Source organism: Salmo salar, chromosome 27 (genome assembly GCF_965601325.2).
Source record: "Salmo salar chromosome 27, fSalSal1, whole genome shotgun sequence".
NCBI lineage: Eukaryota > Metazoa > Chordata > Actinopteri > Salmoniformes > Salmonidae > Salmo > Salmo salar.
In genome coordinates this window covers 46,187,921-46,206,435 of record NC_138317.1, presented here as the reverse complement: position 1 = coordinate 46,206,435, position 18,515 = coordinate 46,187,921, and the positions used below count along the sequence as shown (strand labels likewise).

At 44.5% G+C, this 18,515-nt stretch overlaps 1 protein-coding gene across 2 annotated transcripts in view; it reads right to left on the bottom strand.

Annotated features, from left to right (window-relative positions):
• Positions 1–891: 891 nt before the first annotated feature.
• Positions 892–18,515, bottom strand: part of LOC106589153 (transmembrane protein 64) — a 29,230-nt gene continuing 11,606 nt past the window's right edge. For both annotated transcript variants that reach the window (XM_014178853.3, XM_014178854.3), the window contains 2 exons: positions 11,546–11,701; positions 892–9,490 (listed from right to left, as the gene is read on the bottom strand). In XM_014178853.3, the coding sequence (XP_014034328.2) occupies positions 9,302–9,490; positions 11,546–11,701 (345 nt within the window). In that variant the 3' untranslated portion in view covers positions 892–9,301. The remainder of the gene's footprint in view (positions 9,491–11,545; positions 11,702–18,515) is intronic.

The following is an 18,515-nucleotide window of genomic DNA, read 5'->3' as shown; positions in this document are numbered from 1 at the left end:
GGAAAATGTTCAGCTTCCAGGAATTGTGTACAGATCCTTGTTGACATGGGGCCGTACATTATCATGCTAAAACATGAGGTGATGGTGGCGGATGAATGGCACGACAATGGGCCTCAGGATCTCATCAAGGTATCTCTGTGAGTTTAAATTGCCATCGATAAAATACAGTTGTGTTCATTGTCCATAGCTTATGCCTGCCTGTACCATAACCCCACCACCACGGGGCACTCTGTTCACAACGTTGACGTCAGCAAACCGCTCGCCCACATTGATGCCATCTGCCCGGTACAGTTAAAACCCGGGATTCATCCGTGAGTACACTCCCCACTGAAGTCCATTAAATCCCCGAACTGCAGTCAGGTCAAAATCCTGGTGAGGACGACGAGCTTCCCTGAGACAGTTTCTGACAGGTTGTGAAGAAATTCTTTGGTTTTTACAAACCCACAGTTTCATCAGCTCTGCCATTTGGGATAGAGCCTTGATCTGGGTCACTGTTTAAGGGCATTCCATTCCAGTCAAGCTGACCATGGTCATCCTGTATGTCCAAAACTCAGGCTTCAAAAAACATACTGTAAAGTTACTTAGCACCGCTATGCCACTGCTTTCCATGTGAAAAAACACACGTTCCCAAAGCTCAGCTCCATACTGTAGTTGATAAATCGGTTTGAAACAGACAGCAAGGATCTTTATTACAAAACATCACTCATATCAGGTCCCGAGTCGATCAGCAACGAACAGCGGAGGGTCAAGATGAACCAGCTTGTCCCTGAATGTAAATGTATCATTTAGCTTGGTGTTGACCGTATTAACACAAGTACACATAAACCTTGATCCTTAGTGATTTGCTAAATATGTCAATGAGCATCTTAAAAGTAAAAATAAATAAAAAACTTGTTGCCAGTTATTTTTATTTATTTAATAAATAACACTGAACAAGCATGGTGGGGTGATAAATATCAATTCATACACTGATGTTATCTGGATGACGAAAGAGAGTACGTTTGTAATGCGCTTGATAACGGTGGGACGAGTATTTCATCATCCCTGGTCTGAAGCTAGTCTAGTACCTTGTTCCATAACCTGGTCTGAAGCAAGTCTAGTACCTTGTTCCGTAACCTGGTCTGAAGCAAGTCTAGTACCTTGTTCCGTAACCTGGTCTGAAGCTAGTCTAGTACCTTGTTCCATAACCTGGTCTGAAGCTAGTCTAGTACCTTGTTCCATAACCTGGTCTGAAGCTAGTCTAGTACCTTGTTCCATAACCTGGTCTGAAGCTAGTCTAGTACCTTGTTCCATAACCTGGTCTGAAGCTAGTCTAGTACCTTGTTCCATAACCTGGTCTGAAGCTAGTCTAGTACCTTGTTCCATAACCTGGTCTGAAGCTAGTCTAGTACCTTGTTCCATAACCTGGTCTGAAGCTAGTCTAGTACCTTGTTCCATAACCTGGTCTGAAGCTAGTCTAGTACCTTGTTCCATAACCTGGTCTGAAGCTAGTCTAGTACCTTGTTCAATAACCTGGTCTGAAGCAAGTCTAGTACCTTGTTCCATAACCTGGTCTGAAGCTAGTCTAGTACCTTGTTCCATAACCTGGTCTGATGCTAGTCTAGTACCTTGTTCAATAACCTGGTCTGAAGCTAGTCTAGTACCTTGTTCCATAACCTGGTCTGAAGCAAGTCTAGTACCTTGTTCCATAACCTGGTCTGAAGCTAGTCTAGTACCTTGTTCCATAACCTGGTCTCAGATCATTTCCTATTATTCTATACGTAAATCCGAGACACTCCATTTGATATGATACGTTATGTTTCGTATGTATTAATTTGTGAAAGTCCGTCACCCATTTTATAGGTTACGAATTTGCCAAAATGTACAATATGTTACAAATTTGTAAAACGTATGATATGTTACGAATTCTAGTTAGATGGCAAACAGTTCGTTTTGGAGTTACGTTAAAGGGAAAGGGTTAGCTAACATGTCAAGATTAGGGGAAGGGCTAGCTAACATGTCAAGATTAGGGGAAGGGCTAGCTAACATGTCAAGATTAGGGGAAGGGCTAGCTAACATGTCAAGATTAGGGGAAGGGCTAGCTAACATGTCAAGATTAGGGGAAGGGCTAGCTAACATGTCAAGATTAGGGGGAGGGCTAGCTAACATGTTAAGATTAGGGGAAGGGCTAGCTAACATGTTAAGATTAGGGGAAGGGCTAGCTAACATGTTAAGATTAGGGGGAGGGCTAGCTAACATGTTAAGATTAGGGGGAGGGCTAGCTAACATGTTAAGATTAAGGGAAGGGCTAGCTAACATGTTAAGATTAGGGGAAGGGCTAGCTAACATGTTAAGTAGTTGCAAAGTCGCAACGGTTAGAAGACATTGGCTTTATACGCCCACACGTCCACCTCAACCATCCTATTTTAATTTTTACCTTCAGTAACCATGTCTCATGTAACCAAACGTAACGTAACCTATCATACTAATTAGTATCGCGGATTTGCTTTTACTATGTTACGTCAGGTCTATGAGACCAGGCTGTGTTCCAATGGGCAGTTAAATCAAGAAACCAAGTTTCTCTTTAGGTACAGATCTAGGAACAGCTTCCCCTCCCCCCAATCCTAACCTTAACCATTAGCTGGCAAAAATGTATAAACCGACCCAGTATCTGAATACCCAAGTTCGTGGTATCCAAATTGGTAGTTACAGTCTTGTCCCATCGCTGCAACTCCAGTAAGGACTCTTCTTGACACAATGCCCGCTTAACCCAGCCGCACCAACGTGTCAGAGGAAAAAAACGTACACCTGGCGACTGTATCAGCGTGCACTGCGCCCGGCCCGCCACAAGGAGTCGCTAGAGCGCGATGGGACAAGGAAATCTCGGCCTGCCAAACCCTCTCCTAACCTGGACGTCGTTGGGCCAATTGTGCGCCGCCTCATGGGTCTCCCAGTCACGGCCGGCTATGACACAGCCTGGGATCGAACCCGGGTCTGTAATGACGCCTTAGACCACTCGGGAGGCCCCCCGCAAATTGATTTTAACAAGCAATTGGTCCCCCCCCCAAAAAATGCATCCCTCTGTTGAATTTCAAAATCCCGATGTGGCCCTCAAGCCAAAAAGTTTGCCTACCTCTGATCTAGAGGCTACTTCACCAGACTCCAGTTAGCTCACAGAGTAGGGCTTTGTTAGCCTGGACACAGATTAGTTTGTATATCCAACTCTTATGGTCATTGTCATGTCAAACACCATTTAGGAGTTGGCTAAACAGTAGAAACAGATCTGGGGCCAGGCTAAGACTTGGTAGGTCTATGGAAGACTTCCTGTACAAATCCATGGTTGCATAACATGTGTCTACGTTAAGTAGAGCCAACAGATGAACAGAAACTAAAGATTTCGATGTCGGTAAAACCCGCTTCATGATTGCATAACATATGTCTACGTTAACCTCGTCCCCAGGCTCAGTGGCTAGAGACGACACCTCTACTAACCTCGTCCCCAGGCTCAGTGGCTAGAGACGACACCTCTACTAACCTCGTCCCCAGGCTCAGTGGCTAGAGACGACACCTCTACTAACCTCGTCCCCAGGCTCAGTGGCTAGAGACGACACCTCTACTAACCTCGTCCCCAGGCTCAGTGGCTAGAGACGACACCTCTACTAACCTCGTCCCCAGGCTCAGTGGCTAGAGACGACACCTCTACTAACCTCGTCCCCAGGCTCAGTGGCTAGAGACGACACCTCTACTAACCTCGTCCCCAGGCTCAGTGGCTAGAGACGACACCTCTACTAACCTCGTCCCCAGGCTCAGTGGCTAGAGACGACACCTCTACTAACCTCGTCCCCAGGCTCAGTGGCTAGAGACGACACCTCTACTAACCTCGTCCCCAGGCTCAGTGGCTAGAGACGACACCTCTACTAACCTCGTCCCCAGGCTCAGTGGCTAGAGACGACACCTCTACTAACCTCGTCCCCAGGCTCAGTGGCTAGAGACGACACCTCTACTAACCTCGTCCCCAGGCTCAGTGGCTAGAGACGACACCTCTACTAACCTCGTCCCCAGGCTCAGTGGCTAGAGACGACACCTCTACTAACCTCGTCCCCAGGCTCAGTGGCTAGAGACGACACTTTTTCCAACTGCCCCGTTTGTTTGTCTAAATAAAAGCAGTTTAAATGCTGTGCTGGTGGACAGAGTAGAATTAATGAAACGTCGGTCCGTCTATGATGACGTGTTAGGCAGCTTTACGTGTCAGACAGCAGGAAGTACAAGGCAGGTTGTTCGCCTGGATCCCAGATCTGCTTGTGCGGTCTTGTCAATCTCTAATGTAGCCTGGGTACCAGTCTGTTTGTGCCACCGTGCCACTCCTCGTCTTGGCTTGAACGACAGCATGAAGGTGGTAAAAGCACAAACAGATCTGGAGCCAGGCTAAATCCAACGGAGTTGGAAAAGCAACGCAGGGAATGTTGTATGATTCTGCCCGTTAATATCAATATAGTCCCGTCATCACATTTCTGCACACTTTTTCAAAAACATTATTGCTAAATTCAGGAAGGAGGAGGCCCCATTCTCAGAAATAGTGAAGACTTAAATTCTGGTATACACATTATTAGAATAAAAAAAAAAATATTCAACAGCTTTTTGAGAGAGACAACAAACTGACAAGACAGCATGGAATGTGTTGGTGTATACCTCTATGCTGCTTCCAAAACCAGAGAAGAAGAATGAGAAAAGATGGAACAGAGAGACTGTTGTCAGATCGGTTTGTGGTGGAGCCAAGCCAACACCTTATAGTGTCATTTTGGCAGGACAACAGAAACCGGTCTGGGACCAGGCTATGGGGAAGAGAGAATTCAGGCTTGGGAACAAAACGAAGACCAAACCAGACGAGATGATGTTTGGTAGAAACCAGTATCCTCTACTAGACCTTTACCATCAAAGCAGCAGCATCACCACAATAAGAATATTCAAGTCCATAGAATAAAATGCGCACATAAGGATGCTCACATTCATCGTTTTGCGTACATGTCATGTTTCATTTGTCCGTATTAAGAAACACCATTTTATATACTAGTTGTTTAAACCAGCTGGAATCTGGAGCTCTAGATTCATGTACACTATATTTACGTAAGTATGCGGACACCCCTTAAAAAAAATAAAGATGGATTCGGCTATTTCAGCCACACCCATTGCGGACAGGTGTACAAAATCCAGCACACCGCCATGCAATCTCCAAAGACAAACATTGGCAGTAGAATGGCCTTATTGAAGAGCTCAGTTACTTTCAACGTGGCACCGTCACAGGATGCCACCTTTCCAACAAGTCAGTTCATCAAATTTCTGCCCTGCTACAGCTTCCCCGGTCAACTATAAGTGCTGTTACTGTGAAGTGGAAACGTCTAGGAGCAACAACGGCTCAGCCGCGAAGTGGTAGGCCACACAAGCTCACAGAAGAGGACCGCCGAGTACTGAAGTGCGTAAAAATAGTCTGTCATCGGTTGCAACACTCACTACCGAGTTCCAAACTGCCTCTGGAAGCAACTGCAGCACAATAACTGTTCGTCGGTAGTTTCATGAAATGGGTTTCCATGGCCGAGCAGACGCACACAAGCCTAAGATCACCATGCGCCGTGCCAAGCGTCGGTTGAAGTGGTGTAAAGCTCGCAGGCCATTGGACTCTGGAGCAGTAGAAGCGCTTTCTTAAGAGTGATGTCTCATGTTTCACCATTTGTCAGTCCGACGGACGAATCAAGGGTTTGGTGGATGCAAGGAGAACGTTTACGTACAAAAACTACAGCTTTACCATGTCATTGGTTGTATAGGGGTATTGTACTGGAGACAAGACTAGCTAGCCTAGCTAGCCTACAGTACATGATCAAAATAATCCCACAGCCTAAACTATCATAGACCGCAAAAAAAAAGTGAATAGATCATAGAACTGAAGTTACAACAAACCTGCTCAAAACAAATAAATTAGTTGTAGGATTTTCTGAAGCAGGCTAGAGAGACTTAAACAGCTATCCTTTTTACTCACAGTAGAAAACAGTTTTCTTTATTTGGGAGAAGTGTACAGCCAAACAGATCTGGAGCCTGGCTAATCTACAGCTATCCTCACAATAGAACATTGTTTTCTACAGTAAAATCAGAATGGTTAAGCTAGCTAGCCTACAGTAAAATCAGAATGGTTAAGCTAGCTAGCCTACAGTAAAATCAGAATGGTTAAGCTAGCTAGCCTACAGTAAAATCAGAATGGTTAAGCTAGCTAGCCTACAGTAAAATCAGAATGGTTAAGCTAGCTAGCCTAAACTAGCTAGCCTACAGTAAATCAGAATGGTTAAACTAGCTAGCCTAAACTAGCTAGCCTACAGTAAATCAGAATGGTTAAACTAGCTAGCCTAAACTAGCTAGCCTACAGTAAATCAGAATGGTTAAACTAGCTAGCCTACAGTAAATCAGAATGGTTAAACTAGCTAGCCTACAGTAAATCAGAATGGTTAAACTAGCTAGCCTACAGTAAATCAGAATGGTTAAACTAGCTAGCCTACAGTAAACATTACAACATCTCCTGCTGAGCTGAGGACGTCTCTCTCCTTTCCATCTGTTCCTGTCAGAACTGCAGAGCTGCTAAAAGTATCAACTGACAGACAGAACAGGCCAAAGCCGACCTGCCCTCATTGGCCAGCCAGGCCAATGCCGACCTGCTCCCATTGGCCAGCCAGGCCAAAGCCGACCTGCTCCCATTGGCCAGCCAGGCCAAAGCCGACCTGCTCCCATTGGCCAGCCAGGCCAAAGCCGACCTGCTCCCATTGGCCAGCCAGGCCAAAGCCGACCTGCTCCCATTGGCCAGCCAGGCCAAAGCCGACCTGCTCCCATTGGCCAGCCAGGCCAAAGCCGACCTGCTCCCATTGGCCAGCCAGGCCAAAGCCGACCTGCTCCCATTGGCCAGCCAGGCCAAAGCCGACCTGCTCCCATTGGCCAGCCAGGCCAAAGCCGACCTGCTCCCATTGGCCAGCCAGGCCAAAGCCGACCTTTTTTCCGTTTGGTGCCTAATGAACTCCAGTACTCCTAGCTTGGTAACACCAACAGACAGCTTTGTCTTCCTCTATTCTAAGCAATAAGGCACAATTAAACAGAATTCAACTACAGACTGATAAACCTATCCAAATAATGCCCTTTACTATTTTGCAAATGAACATGAAAAAAATTCAAAAAATAATAATAACAAATGAATTAATCCCCCCCAAAATGGTTGGTAACTAAAAACAGCTATAATATGCATGGGAGGTTTGGATGGAACATGGAAACGGAACACAACAAATTCCTTCTACTTTACACAGGCATATTATTAGCATGTTGTACATCTGACAGGCAAACAGGGATTACGTGCCAAATGGCATCCTATTCTATTACCTATATTAGCGCACTACTTTTGACCAGGAACCATAGGGCTCTACAGTAGTGCATATGGAATAGGGGGGCATTTGTGACCAGCCAGGTTGTGCCTCTGTTGTAGTGACCCTCTCAGCTATGGTCATTAAGCCATACGTCATCGTTAAGCCATACGTCATCGTTAAGCCATACGTCATCGTTAAGCCATACGTCATCCTTAGGCCATACGTCATCCTTAGGCCATACGTCATCCTTAGGCCATACGTCATCCTTAGGCCATACGTCATCCTTAGGCCATACGTCATCCTTAGGCCATACGTCATCCTTAGGCCATACGTCATCCTTAGGCCATACGTCATCCTTAGGCCATACGTCATCCTTAGGCCATACGTCATCCTTAGGCCATACGTCATCATTAAGCCATACGTCATCATTAAGCCATACGTCATCCTTAGGCCATACGTCATCCTTAAGCCATACGTCATCCTTAAGCCATACGTCATCATTAAGCCATACGTCATCATTAAGTCATCCTTAAGCCATACATCATCCTTAAGCCATACGTCATCATTAAGCTATATGTCATACGTCATCATTAAGCTATATGTCATACGTCATCATTAAGCCATACATCATCATTAAGCTATATGTCATACGTCATCATTAAGCCATATGTCATCCTTAGGCCATACGTCATCATTAAGCCATACGTCATCATTAAGCCATACGTCATCCTTAGGCCATACGTCATCCTTAGGCCATACGTCATCATTAAGCCATACGTCATCCTTAGGCCATACGTCATCATTAAGCCATACGTCATCATTAAGCCATACGTCATCATTAAGCCATACGTCATCATTAAGCCATACGTCATCATTAAGCCATACGTCATCATTAAGCCATACGTCATCCTTAGGCCATACGTCATCATTAAGCCATACGTCATCATTAAGCCATACGTCATCATTAAGCCATACGTCATCATTAAGCCTCTACCGCAGTAACAGAGCAGGAACAATAAGTTGGCGTACTGCTTCTTATGGTGAGAGAGAGAAAAAAACAAACAAAAAAACAATAGAAAAAAGGCCTCGTAGTGTATGCTAAACCATTTCTTCCTTTTGACATCATTAGAAATGAGGTCAACATTTTCGCAAAGCACCCTGGTCCCACACTGTAGAAGAGAAGCCCTTAGCCCCTGGTCCCCCACTGTAGAAGAGAAGCCCTTAGCCCCTGGTCCCACACTGTAGAAGAGAAGCCCTTAGCCCCTGGTCCCACACTGTAGAAGAGAAGCCCTTAGCCCCTGGTCCCACACTGTAGAAGAGAAGCCCCTGGTCCCTGGTCCCACACTGTAGAAGAGAAGCCCTTAGCCGCTGGTCCCACACTGTAGAAGAGAAGCCCTTAGCCCCTGGTCCCACACTGTAGAAGAGAAGCCCTTAGCCCCTGGTCCCACACTGTAGAAGAGAAGCCCCTGGTCCCACACTGTAGAAGAGAAGCCCCTGGTCCCACACTGTAGAAGAGAAGCCCCTGGTCCCACACTGTAGAAGAGAAGCCGCTGGTCCCACACTGTAGAAGAGAAGCCCTTAGCCCCTGGTTCCACACTGTAGAAGAGAAGCCCCTGGTTCCACACTGTAGAAGAGAAGCCCCTGGTCCCACACTGTAGAAGACAAGCCCTTGGTCTCATTGAGATCTGAATGGTGAGCTGTGCTGCATAGAGTGTTCAGGTTGTAGCTAAGTCTGTGATGACAAGACCAGTGTACCTGACTACTAAACACCTGGCAGCCCTCAGCTGCAGCTACAAGCCCCACAGATCCACACAATCAGTGTCGCTATTTGGTAGGTCCTCCTCGTCGTGGAAGATATCAGATCTGCTCTACTGGCCAATCGGTGTTCAGTTTGATCCCATTCGCTCGTGTCAAATCAGGGTTTTGAGACGTCAGACCACGTTGATGATCCCGCCCCCGGCCGACGCCCTCTTGCTGCAGTAGGTGAAGCCGCTGTGATTGGTGGAAGTGCCGTTCATGTGCGAAGTCCTCAGCTCCATCTGACAGGCAGCGATGGCCGCATTCAGCTCCACCTGGGCCCGATGGACCACGTAGAACATCAGGCCTATACTGATGATGATCTGAGAGAGAGAGAGGGAACAGAACCGTGTTTTAGAACCAAGGAATTAATACCACGTAGAACATCAGACCTATACTGGATGATGATCTGAGAGAGAGAGGGGAACAGAACCGTGTTTTAGAACCAAGGAATTAATACCACGTAGAACATCAGACCTATACTGGATGATGATCTGAGAGAGAGAGAGGGAACAGAACCGTGTTTTAGAACCAAGGAATTAATACCACGTAGAACATCAGACCTATACTGGATGATGATCTGAGAGAGAGAGGGGAACAGAACCGTGTTTTAGAACCAAGGAATTAATACCACGTAGAACATCAGACCTATACTGGATGATGATCTGAGAGAGAGAGGGAACAGAACCGTGTTTTAGAACCAAGGAATTAATACCACGTAGAACATCAGACCTATACTGGATGATGATCTGAGAGAGAGAGAGAGGGGAACAGAACCGTGTTTTAGAACCAAGGAATTAATACCACGTAGAACATCAGACCTATACTGGATGATGATCTGAGAGAGAGAGAGAGGGGAACAGAACCGTGTTTTAGAACCATACTGTTTAGAACCACAGTGTCCGGGACCACAGTGTCTAGATGGGACGTTAAACGGGTGTTCTGACTCTCTGTGGTCACTAAAGATCCCATGACACTTATCGTAAGAGTAGGGGTGTTAACCCTGGTGTCCTGGCTAAATTCCCAGTCTGTCCCTCATACGGTCACGGTCACCTAATCATCCCCAGCTTCCAAATTGACCCATTCATCCCCCCCTCCTCTCCCCTGTAACTATTCCCCAGGTCGTTGCTGTAAATGAGATTGTGTTCTCTGTCAATTTGCCTAGTAAAATAAAAAAATATTAAAAAAAAAAAAAAAGGACCATAGTGGCTAGAACCATACAGTTTTAGGACCATACTGGATGAGGCAGACTAACTCTCAGAACATCCAGACTGATGGTTTCATTTCTTCATCCATCCAACATGTACTGTGTCTGCTTGCTGCCTTGGGGTTTATGTGCTGAGGAACATGGTGTGCTTCATGGAATGAAAAAAAATATATACAAATAAAAAATAAAAATATATATACACATACAACAGGTGTGTCTGACCTGAAGAACCAAGGACTGTCATTCTACATAAAGACTGGCATTCCACAAAAAGACTGTCATTCCACAAAAAGACTGTCATTCTACAAAAAGACTGTCATTCTACATAAAAAGCCCAGGTTTGAAGGAGCATAAACTAGAAAAAAGAAAAACAACTTCTAGGGACAGTTTTCAGGACACAGATTCAGCCCGGTCGAGAACAAAGAGGCACTTTGAATTGAGAATATCTAGTGGGTACACAGTCCAGGACGAGGTTTAACAGGCCCCTGGGGACAGACCCCTGCTGCTGGTTCACCTGTAGACAAGGTATCCGCTGACGCTCTGTTCTCACTCACCTGTAGACAAGGTATCCAACTCTCTGTTCTGACTCACCTGTAGACTGAAGACAAGGTATCCAACTCTCTGTTCTGACTCACCTGTAGACTGTAGACAAGGTATCCAACTCTCTGTTCTGACTCACCTGTAGACAAGGTATCCAACTCTCTGTTCTGACTCACCTGTAGACTGAAGACAAGGTATCCAACTCTCTGTTCTGACTCACCTGTAGACAAGGTATCCAACTCTCTGTTCTGACTCACCTGTAGACTGAAGACAAGGTATCCAACTCTCTGTTCTGACTCACCTGTAGACTGAAGACAAGGTATCCAACTCTCTGTTCTGACTCACCTGTAGACAAGGTATCCGCTGATGCTCTGTTCTGACTCACCTGTAGACAAGGTATCCAACTCTCTGTTCTGACTCACCTGTAGACTGTAGACAAGGTATCCAACTCTCTGTTCTGACTCACCTGTAGACAAGGTATCCGCTGACTCTCTGTTCTGACTCACCTGTAGACTGAAGACAAGGTATCCAACTCTCTGTTCTGACTCACCTGTAGACAAGGTATCCAACTCTCTGTTCTGACTCACCTGTAGACTGAAGACAAGGTATCCAACTCTCTGTTCTGACTCACCTGTAGACTGAAGACAAGGTATCCGCTGACGCTCTGTTCTGCGATGACGTCCTCCATGGTGCGCAGCGTGGTGCCCAGGTAGGAGTTTAGGAGCTGAGTGGGCAGCAGGCCGACTGACGACGCCACCAGGTAGTTTGGCAACGACACGTCTGTGATCTGAAAGGAAGAGTGTTTCAAAGTTAGTCTTGTCCCAGCCAGAACGGCCTATAGGGACGGCCTATGTAGCGCGAGCCAGCTTCATATCTAAGTACACCACTTGGACAAGACGCTAGTCTGTAGAGGAAACAATCAATCTCATATTAAAAGGTGAAAAAAATACAGTGAAGACATGACGTTTTCCTGTGTTTTCGACCTTTATTTCCGAGATTGATCGTTTCTCCTACAGACTAGTGAATAGCTATAACCTCTAAGTGGTGTCACGTTTCTCTAAACTGATCTATAAAAAATAAAAAATAGAGTATTGAAGCTTACAGTTGCACCTCTCTTGTTTCTTCTCACTAGATTACTCAATAGAATGATGTTTCAGTCCCCTTGGCCTAGAACGTCCCAGGACTGATGAAATGAGCCTCCAGATATGACCTTGGTAGACAGACAAGACTGCAGGTATTATGCCTACTGTTCCGTAGCCTAGCAGATATTGGTGGGGAGGGATAGGGCTGTGGCGGTCACAAGATTTAGTCAGCTGGTGATTGTCAAGCAAATAACTGGGTCGGTCTTCACGGTATTTGACTGTTAATGAACATAAAACACATTTAGCATCTCCTGGCTTCAAACACACAGCCTACAAGCCACTGATGCAGACCTTTGGAACATCTACATTTTAAAAAGTCTAATAAATCCATGTAATATAGCCTACACCCTCACAATAAATCCATTATTTATTTTGGACAGGTCTAATGAAACATGATATGAAGAAAATGTAGTCTATTTCAGAAGAACAGAATAGCATACTCTGAATTGTCCTTACAGTGAGGGAAAAAAGTATTTGATCCCCTGCTGAATTTGTACGTTTGCCCACTGACAAAGAAATGATCAGTCTATAATTGTAATGGTAGGTTTATTTGAACAGTGAGAGACAGAATAACAACAACAAAAAATCCAGAAAAACACATGTCAAAAATGTTATAAATTGATTTGCATTTTAATGAGGGAAATACGTATTTGACCCCCTCTCAATCAGAAATATTTCTGGCTCCCAGGTGTCTTTTATACAGGTAACGAGCTGAGATTAGGAGCACTAACCGCAGCTTGTTACCTGTATAAAAGACACCTGTCCACAGAAGCAATCAATCAGATTCCAAACTCTCCACCATGGCCAAGACCAAAGAGCTCTCCAAGGATGTCAGGGACAAGATTGTAGACCTACACAAGGCTGGAATGGGCTACAAGACCATCGCCAAGCAGCTTGGTGAGAAGGTGACAACATTTGGTGCGATTATTTGCAAATGGAAGAAACACAAAAGAACTGTCAATCTCCCTCGGCCTGGGGCTCCATGCAAGATCTCACCTCGTGGAGTTGCAATGATCATGAGAACGGTGAGGAATCAGCCCAGAACTACACGGGAGGATCTTGTCAATGATCTCAAGGCAGCTGGGACCATAGTCACCAAGAAAACAATTGGTAACACACTACACCGTGAAGGACTGAAATCCTGCAGCGCCCCCCTGCTCAAGAAAGCACATATACATGCCCGTCTGAAGTTTGCCAATGAATATCTGAACGATTCAGAGGACAACTGGTGAAAGTGTTGTGGTCAGATGAGACCAAAATGGAGCTCTTTGACATCAACTCAACTCGCTGTGTTTGGAGGAGGAGGGATGCTGCCTATGACCCCAAGAACACCATCTCCACTGTCAAACATGGAGGTGGAAACATGTTTTGGGGGTGTTTTTCTGCTAAGGGGACAGGACAACTTCACCGCATCAAAGGGACGATAGACGGGGCCATGTACCGTCAAATCTTGGGTGAGAACCTCCTTCCCTCAGCCAGGGCATTGAAAATGGGTCGTGGATGGGTATTCCAGCATGACAATGACCCAAAACACACGGCCAAGGCAACAAAGGAGTGGCTCAAGAAGAAGCACATTAAGGTCCTGGAGTGTCCTAGCCAGTCTCCAGACCTTAATCCCATAGAAAATCTGTGGAGGGAGCTGAAGGTTTGAGTTGCCAAACGTCAGCCTCAACCTTAATGACTTGGAGAAGATCTGCAAAGAGGAGTGGGACAAAATCCCTCACGAGATGTGTGAAAACCTGGTGGCCAACTACAAGAAACATCTGACCTCTGTGATTGCCAACAAGGGTTTTGCCACCAAGTACTAAGTCATGTTTTGCAGAGGGGTCAAATACTTATTTCCCTCATTAAAATGCAAATCATTTTATAAAATTTTTGACATGCGTTTTTCAGGATTTTTGTTGTTGTTATTCTGTCTCTCACTGTTCAAATAAACCTACCATTAAAATTATAGACTGATAATTTCTTTGTAAGTGGGCAAACGTACAAAACCAGCAGCGGATCAAATACTTTTCCCCCCCACTGTATGTTAGGTCCTGATGTGGCTATGCCAAATGGCTGTGGGCTACACTGGTTCATTTAGCAGACAAGATTGGCTTAGAATTCCATGCCATTATTTTATAGAATGAAAGATACAATTGAACAAACGTTGGGCTATATGTTGATGTTTAATACATTGTAAGGCTGCATGATGCGACTAATGGTGATTTTTTTTAAAAGTTGCTTGAAAAGGTATGAGCTCTGCTTTGTTTTTTTCCGCAGGCTGTACACACTTCATCAGTCTCTCATTCACAATTTGACAAGCACTTGATACGGCGGCATCCCCTTTGTGTTGGCGTAACGCACCCTAAAAAAAAACATATCCATGCCTTTTGCGGCCAGTGGCCGTTGTGGCCTTCTCCCTGAGCTCCATCACATGATCGGGTCTTTCTCACAGGCTACAAGTGAAGACAAACACATCCAATTCCAAGGTGCATATCGAAGATATTGGAACAACTGTCCATATTTACTTTTCATCAGCCAACAAGATGAGTAGGCCTAACGAACAGCAAAAACACTAGCCTATGTCAATCTACTACCCTCCCATAGTACAAAAGTTGACCTATTCTGTGCGAGAAATAAATATTCCAAAACATAGGTCTGGGACAGTTGTAGGATGCGATAGATCCCAAATTAATACAACCACTAGCATAAAAAAATGTGGCTGACACAACCAATCAGAAAGTTTAGCTTCAAATGTGCACATGGTAGCAGGGTATAAGGGTGAATGTTCCATTAGTGGGAAAACACCATTATCAAAAGTGACCACAAAAGCAATTATGCACGTAATGCTTTTATTATAAAAGGTGCATTTTTATGATGAAAATGATTTTCCCCAAACTTGAAACTCACACGCTGCTTATGTATGGCAGTTAGGCACTGACGGAGATCGCAGCAGATGTCGCCGATGGAGATCGCAGCATCGCGACTAGCTCTTAGACCATTGGATATTAGAGCGGCGGTAACTCACCAGAACTACCAGCATTACGACCAGGAATACGACTTCCCTGGAGCAGATCCTTTGTTCACTCTCCCCAGAGCAATTGAACTTATTCCAGAGGCCGACCCAAAACGTCGCCGGCGGAGGAGAGGCACGAGGCGGCCTGCTGGTTCGACTTAGGAGGCGCGCACACCACCCACCGCTTCCGAGTATATTATTCACTAATGTTCAGTCTTTGGATAAAAAAAAAAAAAAAAAGTTGATGAGCTTAGAGCAAGGATTTCTTTCCAGAGAAACAGCGGGGCTTGTAACATACTTTGTTCCACGGAAACATGGCTCTCTCGGGACACTCTGTCAGAGTCAGTAAAGCCCGCAGGATTCTCAGTACATCATGCAGACAGGGATAAATATCTCCGGGAAGCAGAAGGGCGGAGGTGTGTGTTTCATGATTAACCAAAACCCGTGGATAGATGGTGGCATTCGTTGCGAAACTGAAAGCATTTAACAATGACAAGGCGACTGGTAATATGGTAAAATCTAAAACAGTGTAGTTATTCACTCCGCAAGGCAATCAAACAAGCTAAAAACGTCAGTATAGTGATAAAGTGGAGTCACAATTCAACGGCTCAGACATGAGACATATGTGGCAGGGACTACAGACAATCACGGACTACAAAAAGGAAAACCAACCACGTCACAGAGACCGACGTCTTGCTTCCGGACAGGTTAAAGACATTCTTCGCACGCTTTGAGGATAACAAAGTGCTTCCGACGCAGCCTGCTTACCAAGGACTGTGGGCTGCTCTCCTTCGCCGTGGCCGACGTGACTAAAACAATATAAATCCACTGTTAGTTTGTGTTTCTTACATCTGCAAACAGCCATTTTGTATTTTCTTAGTAAATTGGGTCTTGTTAGCCGCTAAATCAGAATGGAGAAAGTTCCATTGAAATCATTTAGAATGTATGTGTTGACTCTAGGGTAATGTACTACTCAAAGCACATTTTGAAGTTTTACTATTCAAAAACACAAAATACCATCATACCGTCTAATCTTTTTAAAATACAGTGATGTGATATTTTGGCTATATCGCCCTAGTAGGCCCAATACTAATGACATATGTAGGATAGATCTTTAGTCTACTAACAGTAGTAATCTAAAGGATAGGCCTTCCTAAATCAACAATACGCTACAATCGGCTCAGTTGTAAACCAATCTATCACTTAGCGACTAATGTAAACCGGTTAAATTGTCTGGGATTGAATTAATGACTAACTACTAGTCTATATTGTTCCAACCAGCAGCAGCAGGTGTCTACTACAAGATAGCAACCCTACAGATTCCAGACAATACTAAACCTGTTCACCTCAATCTACCATTCCAATGTTTAATTGCTATATTGTAATTACTTCATCACTATGGCCTATTTATTGCCTTATCTCCCTTATCCTACCTCATTTGCACACTTTGTATATAGACTTATTTTTCTACTGTATTATTGACTGTATATTTGTTTTACTCCATGTGTAACTCTGTGTTGTTTGTGTCGAACTGCTTTGCTTTATCTTGGCCAGGTCGCAGTTGTAAATGAGAACTTGTTCTCAACTTGCCTACCTGGTTACCTGGTATGATCCATCCCCGGTACTCTCTCTGCTAATTCTGAAAGGTATGATCCATCTCTAATACGCTCTCTGCTAATTCTGAAAGGTATGATCCATTTCCGGGAAGCTCTCTGCTAATTCTATAGGTATGATCCATTTTATGAGCACCACAAACACAGTGAATGTGAAAATGGTTTCAAAAAAGGGAACTCCCTCTGCTTTATGATTTGCTGAATGTGCAATCCTAAAAGGAGGGCTATGATTGGATAATGACCTATAATGTCAATTTCTATGTATAAAAATATGTCATATCATTAAAAGCACCAGAGAGCCCACAGTGGGAGTTGGATGTGTTTGAGGGGTCTATAAGAGTATATGTACATACATACATACATACATACATACATACATACATACATACATACATACATACATACATACATACATACATACATACATACATACATGAGCAATATGCCTAAAAATAATAAAAATCAAGATATCATTTTTTTTTTAAATGTTGAATAAATGAACGTGAAAAGTGTATTTCACAATCTAGACACTCCATATGTTAGAGCACACTATAAGGAGAATAACAACAAAATGTAGTCTTGTCCATCATGTACGGTTCACAGATCAAAAGGGAGGCATTTTTAGGTCTAAAGGCCACTCATCATGATTCTCTCTCTCTCAAAAAAAAAAAGTTAATCAAATGTAAAAGAAAAGTCAAAAACATCCTAAAGTTACTGTCGAAAATTGGCTGAAGAAATTGGAGATACCGAAAAGATTTCCCGGGCTACACTGGCATGGAATCACCCCCTTCCTTCTCAGCCTTGGAAGCTGTATTTAAATAGACTCAGAATAGAAGTGCTGATAAGGCTATGGAATCACCCCCTTCCTTCTCAGCCTTGGAAGCTGTATTTAAATAGACCCAGAATAGAAGTGCTGATAAGGCTATGGAATCACCCCCTTCCTTCTCAGCCTTGGAAGCTGTATTTAAATAGACCCAGAATAGAAGTGCTGATAAGGCTATGGAATCACCCCCTTCCTTCTCAGCCTTGGAAGCTGTATTTAAATAGACCCAGAATAGAAGTGCTGATAAGGCTATGGAATCACCCCCTTCCTTCTCAGCCTTGGAAGCTGTATTTAAATAGACTCAGAATAGAAGTGCTGATAAGGCTATGGAATCACCCCCTTCCTTCTCAGCCTTGGAAGCTGTATTTAAATAGACTCAGAATAGAAGTGCTGATAAGGCTATGGAATCACCCCCTTCCTTCTCAGCCTTGGAAGCTGTATTTAAATAGACCCAGAATAGAAGTGCTGATAAGGCTATGGAATCACCCCCTTCCTTCTCAGCCTTGGAAGCTGTATTTAAATAGACCCAGAATAGAAGTGCTGATAAGGCTATGGAATCACCCCCTTCCTTCTCAGCCTTGGAAGCTGTATTTAAATAGACCCAGAATAGAAGTGCTGATAAGGCTATGCAATCAGTTACACCTTTTAGATTACAGTGCATAAGATTATATGGGGGGGGGGGGGGGGGGGGGGGAATCCTATATCAGCACTCCTACTCATGGGACATGATAACCTTTTGGATATGGAACGTCCAAATCCAACACCAAAGTTCCTCACAGTGTCTCTGTCCCAAATGGCATCCTATTTCCTACATAGTGCACTAGTTTATGAAAGTATGACCTGCTGCTGACTGGTTGGAAGCTACAATCCTATACGACTCACTCAGCCAGCGTCCCAAACGGTACCCTATTCCCATGTTAGTGCACTATGTAATGAATAAGGTGCCATTTGGGACGAATCCTCGGGTTACAACGAGTGGCGCAGCGGTCTAAGGCACTGCACCTCAGTGCTTGAGGTGTCACTAC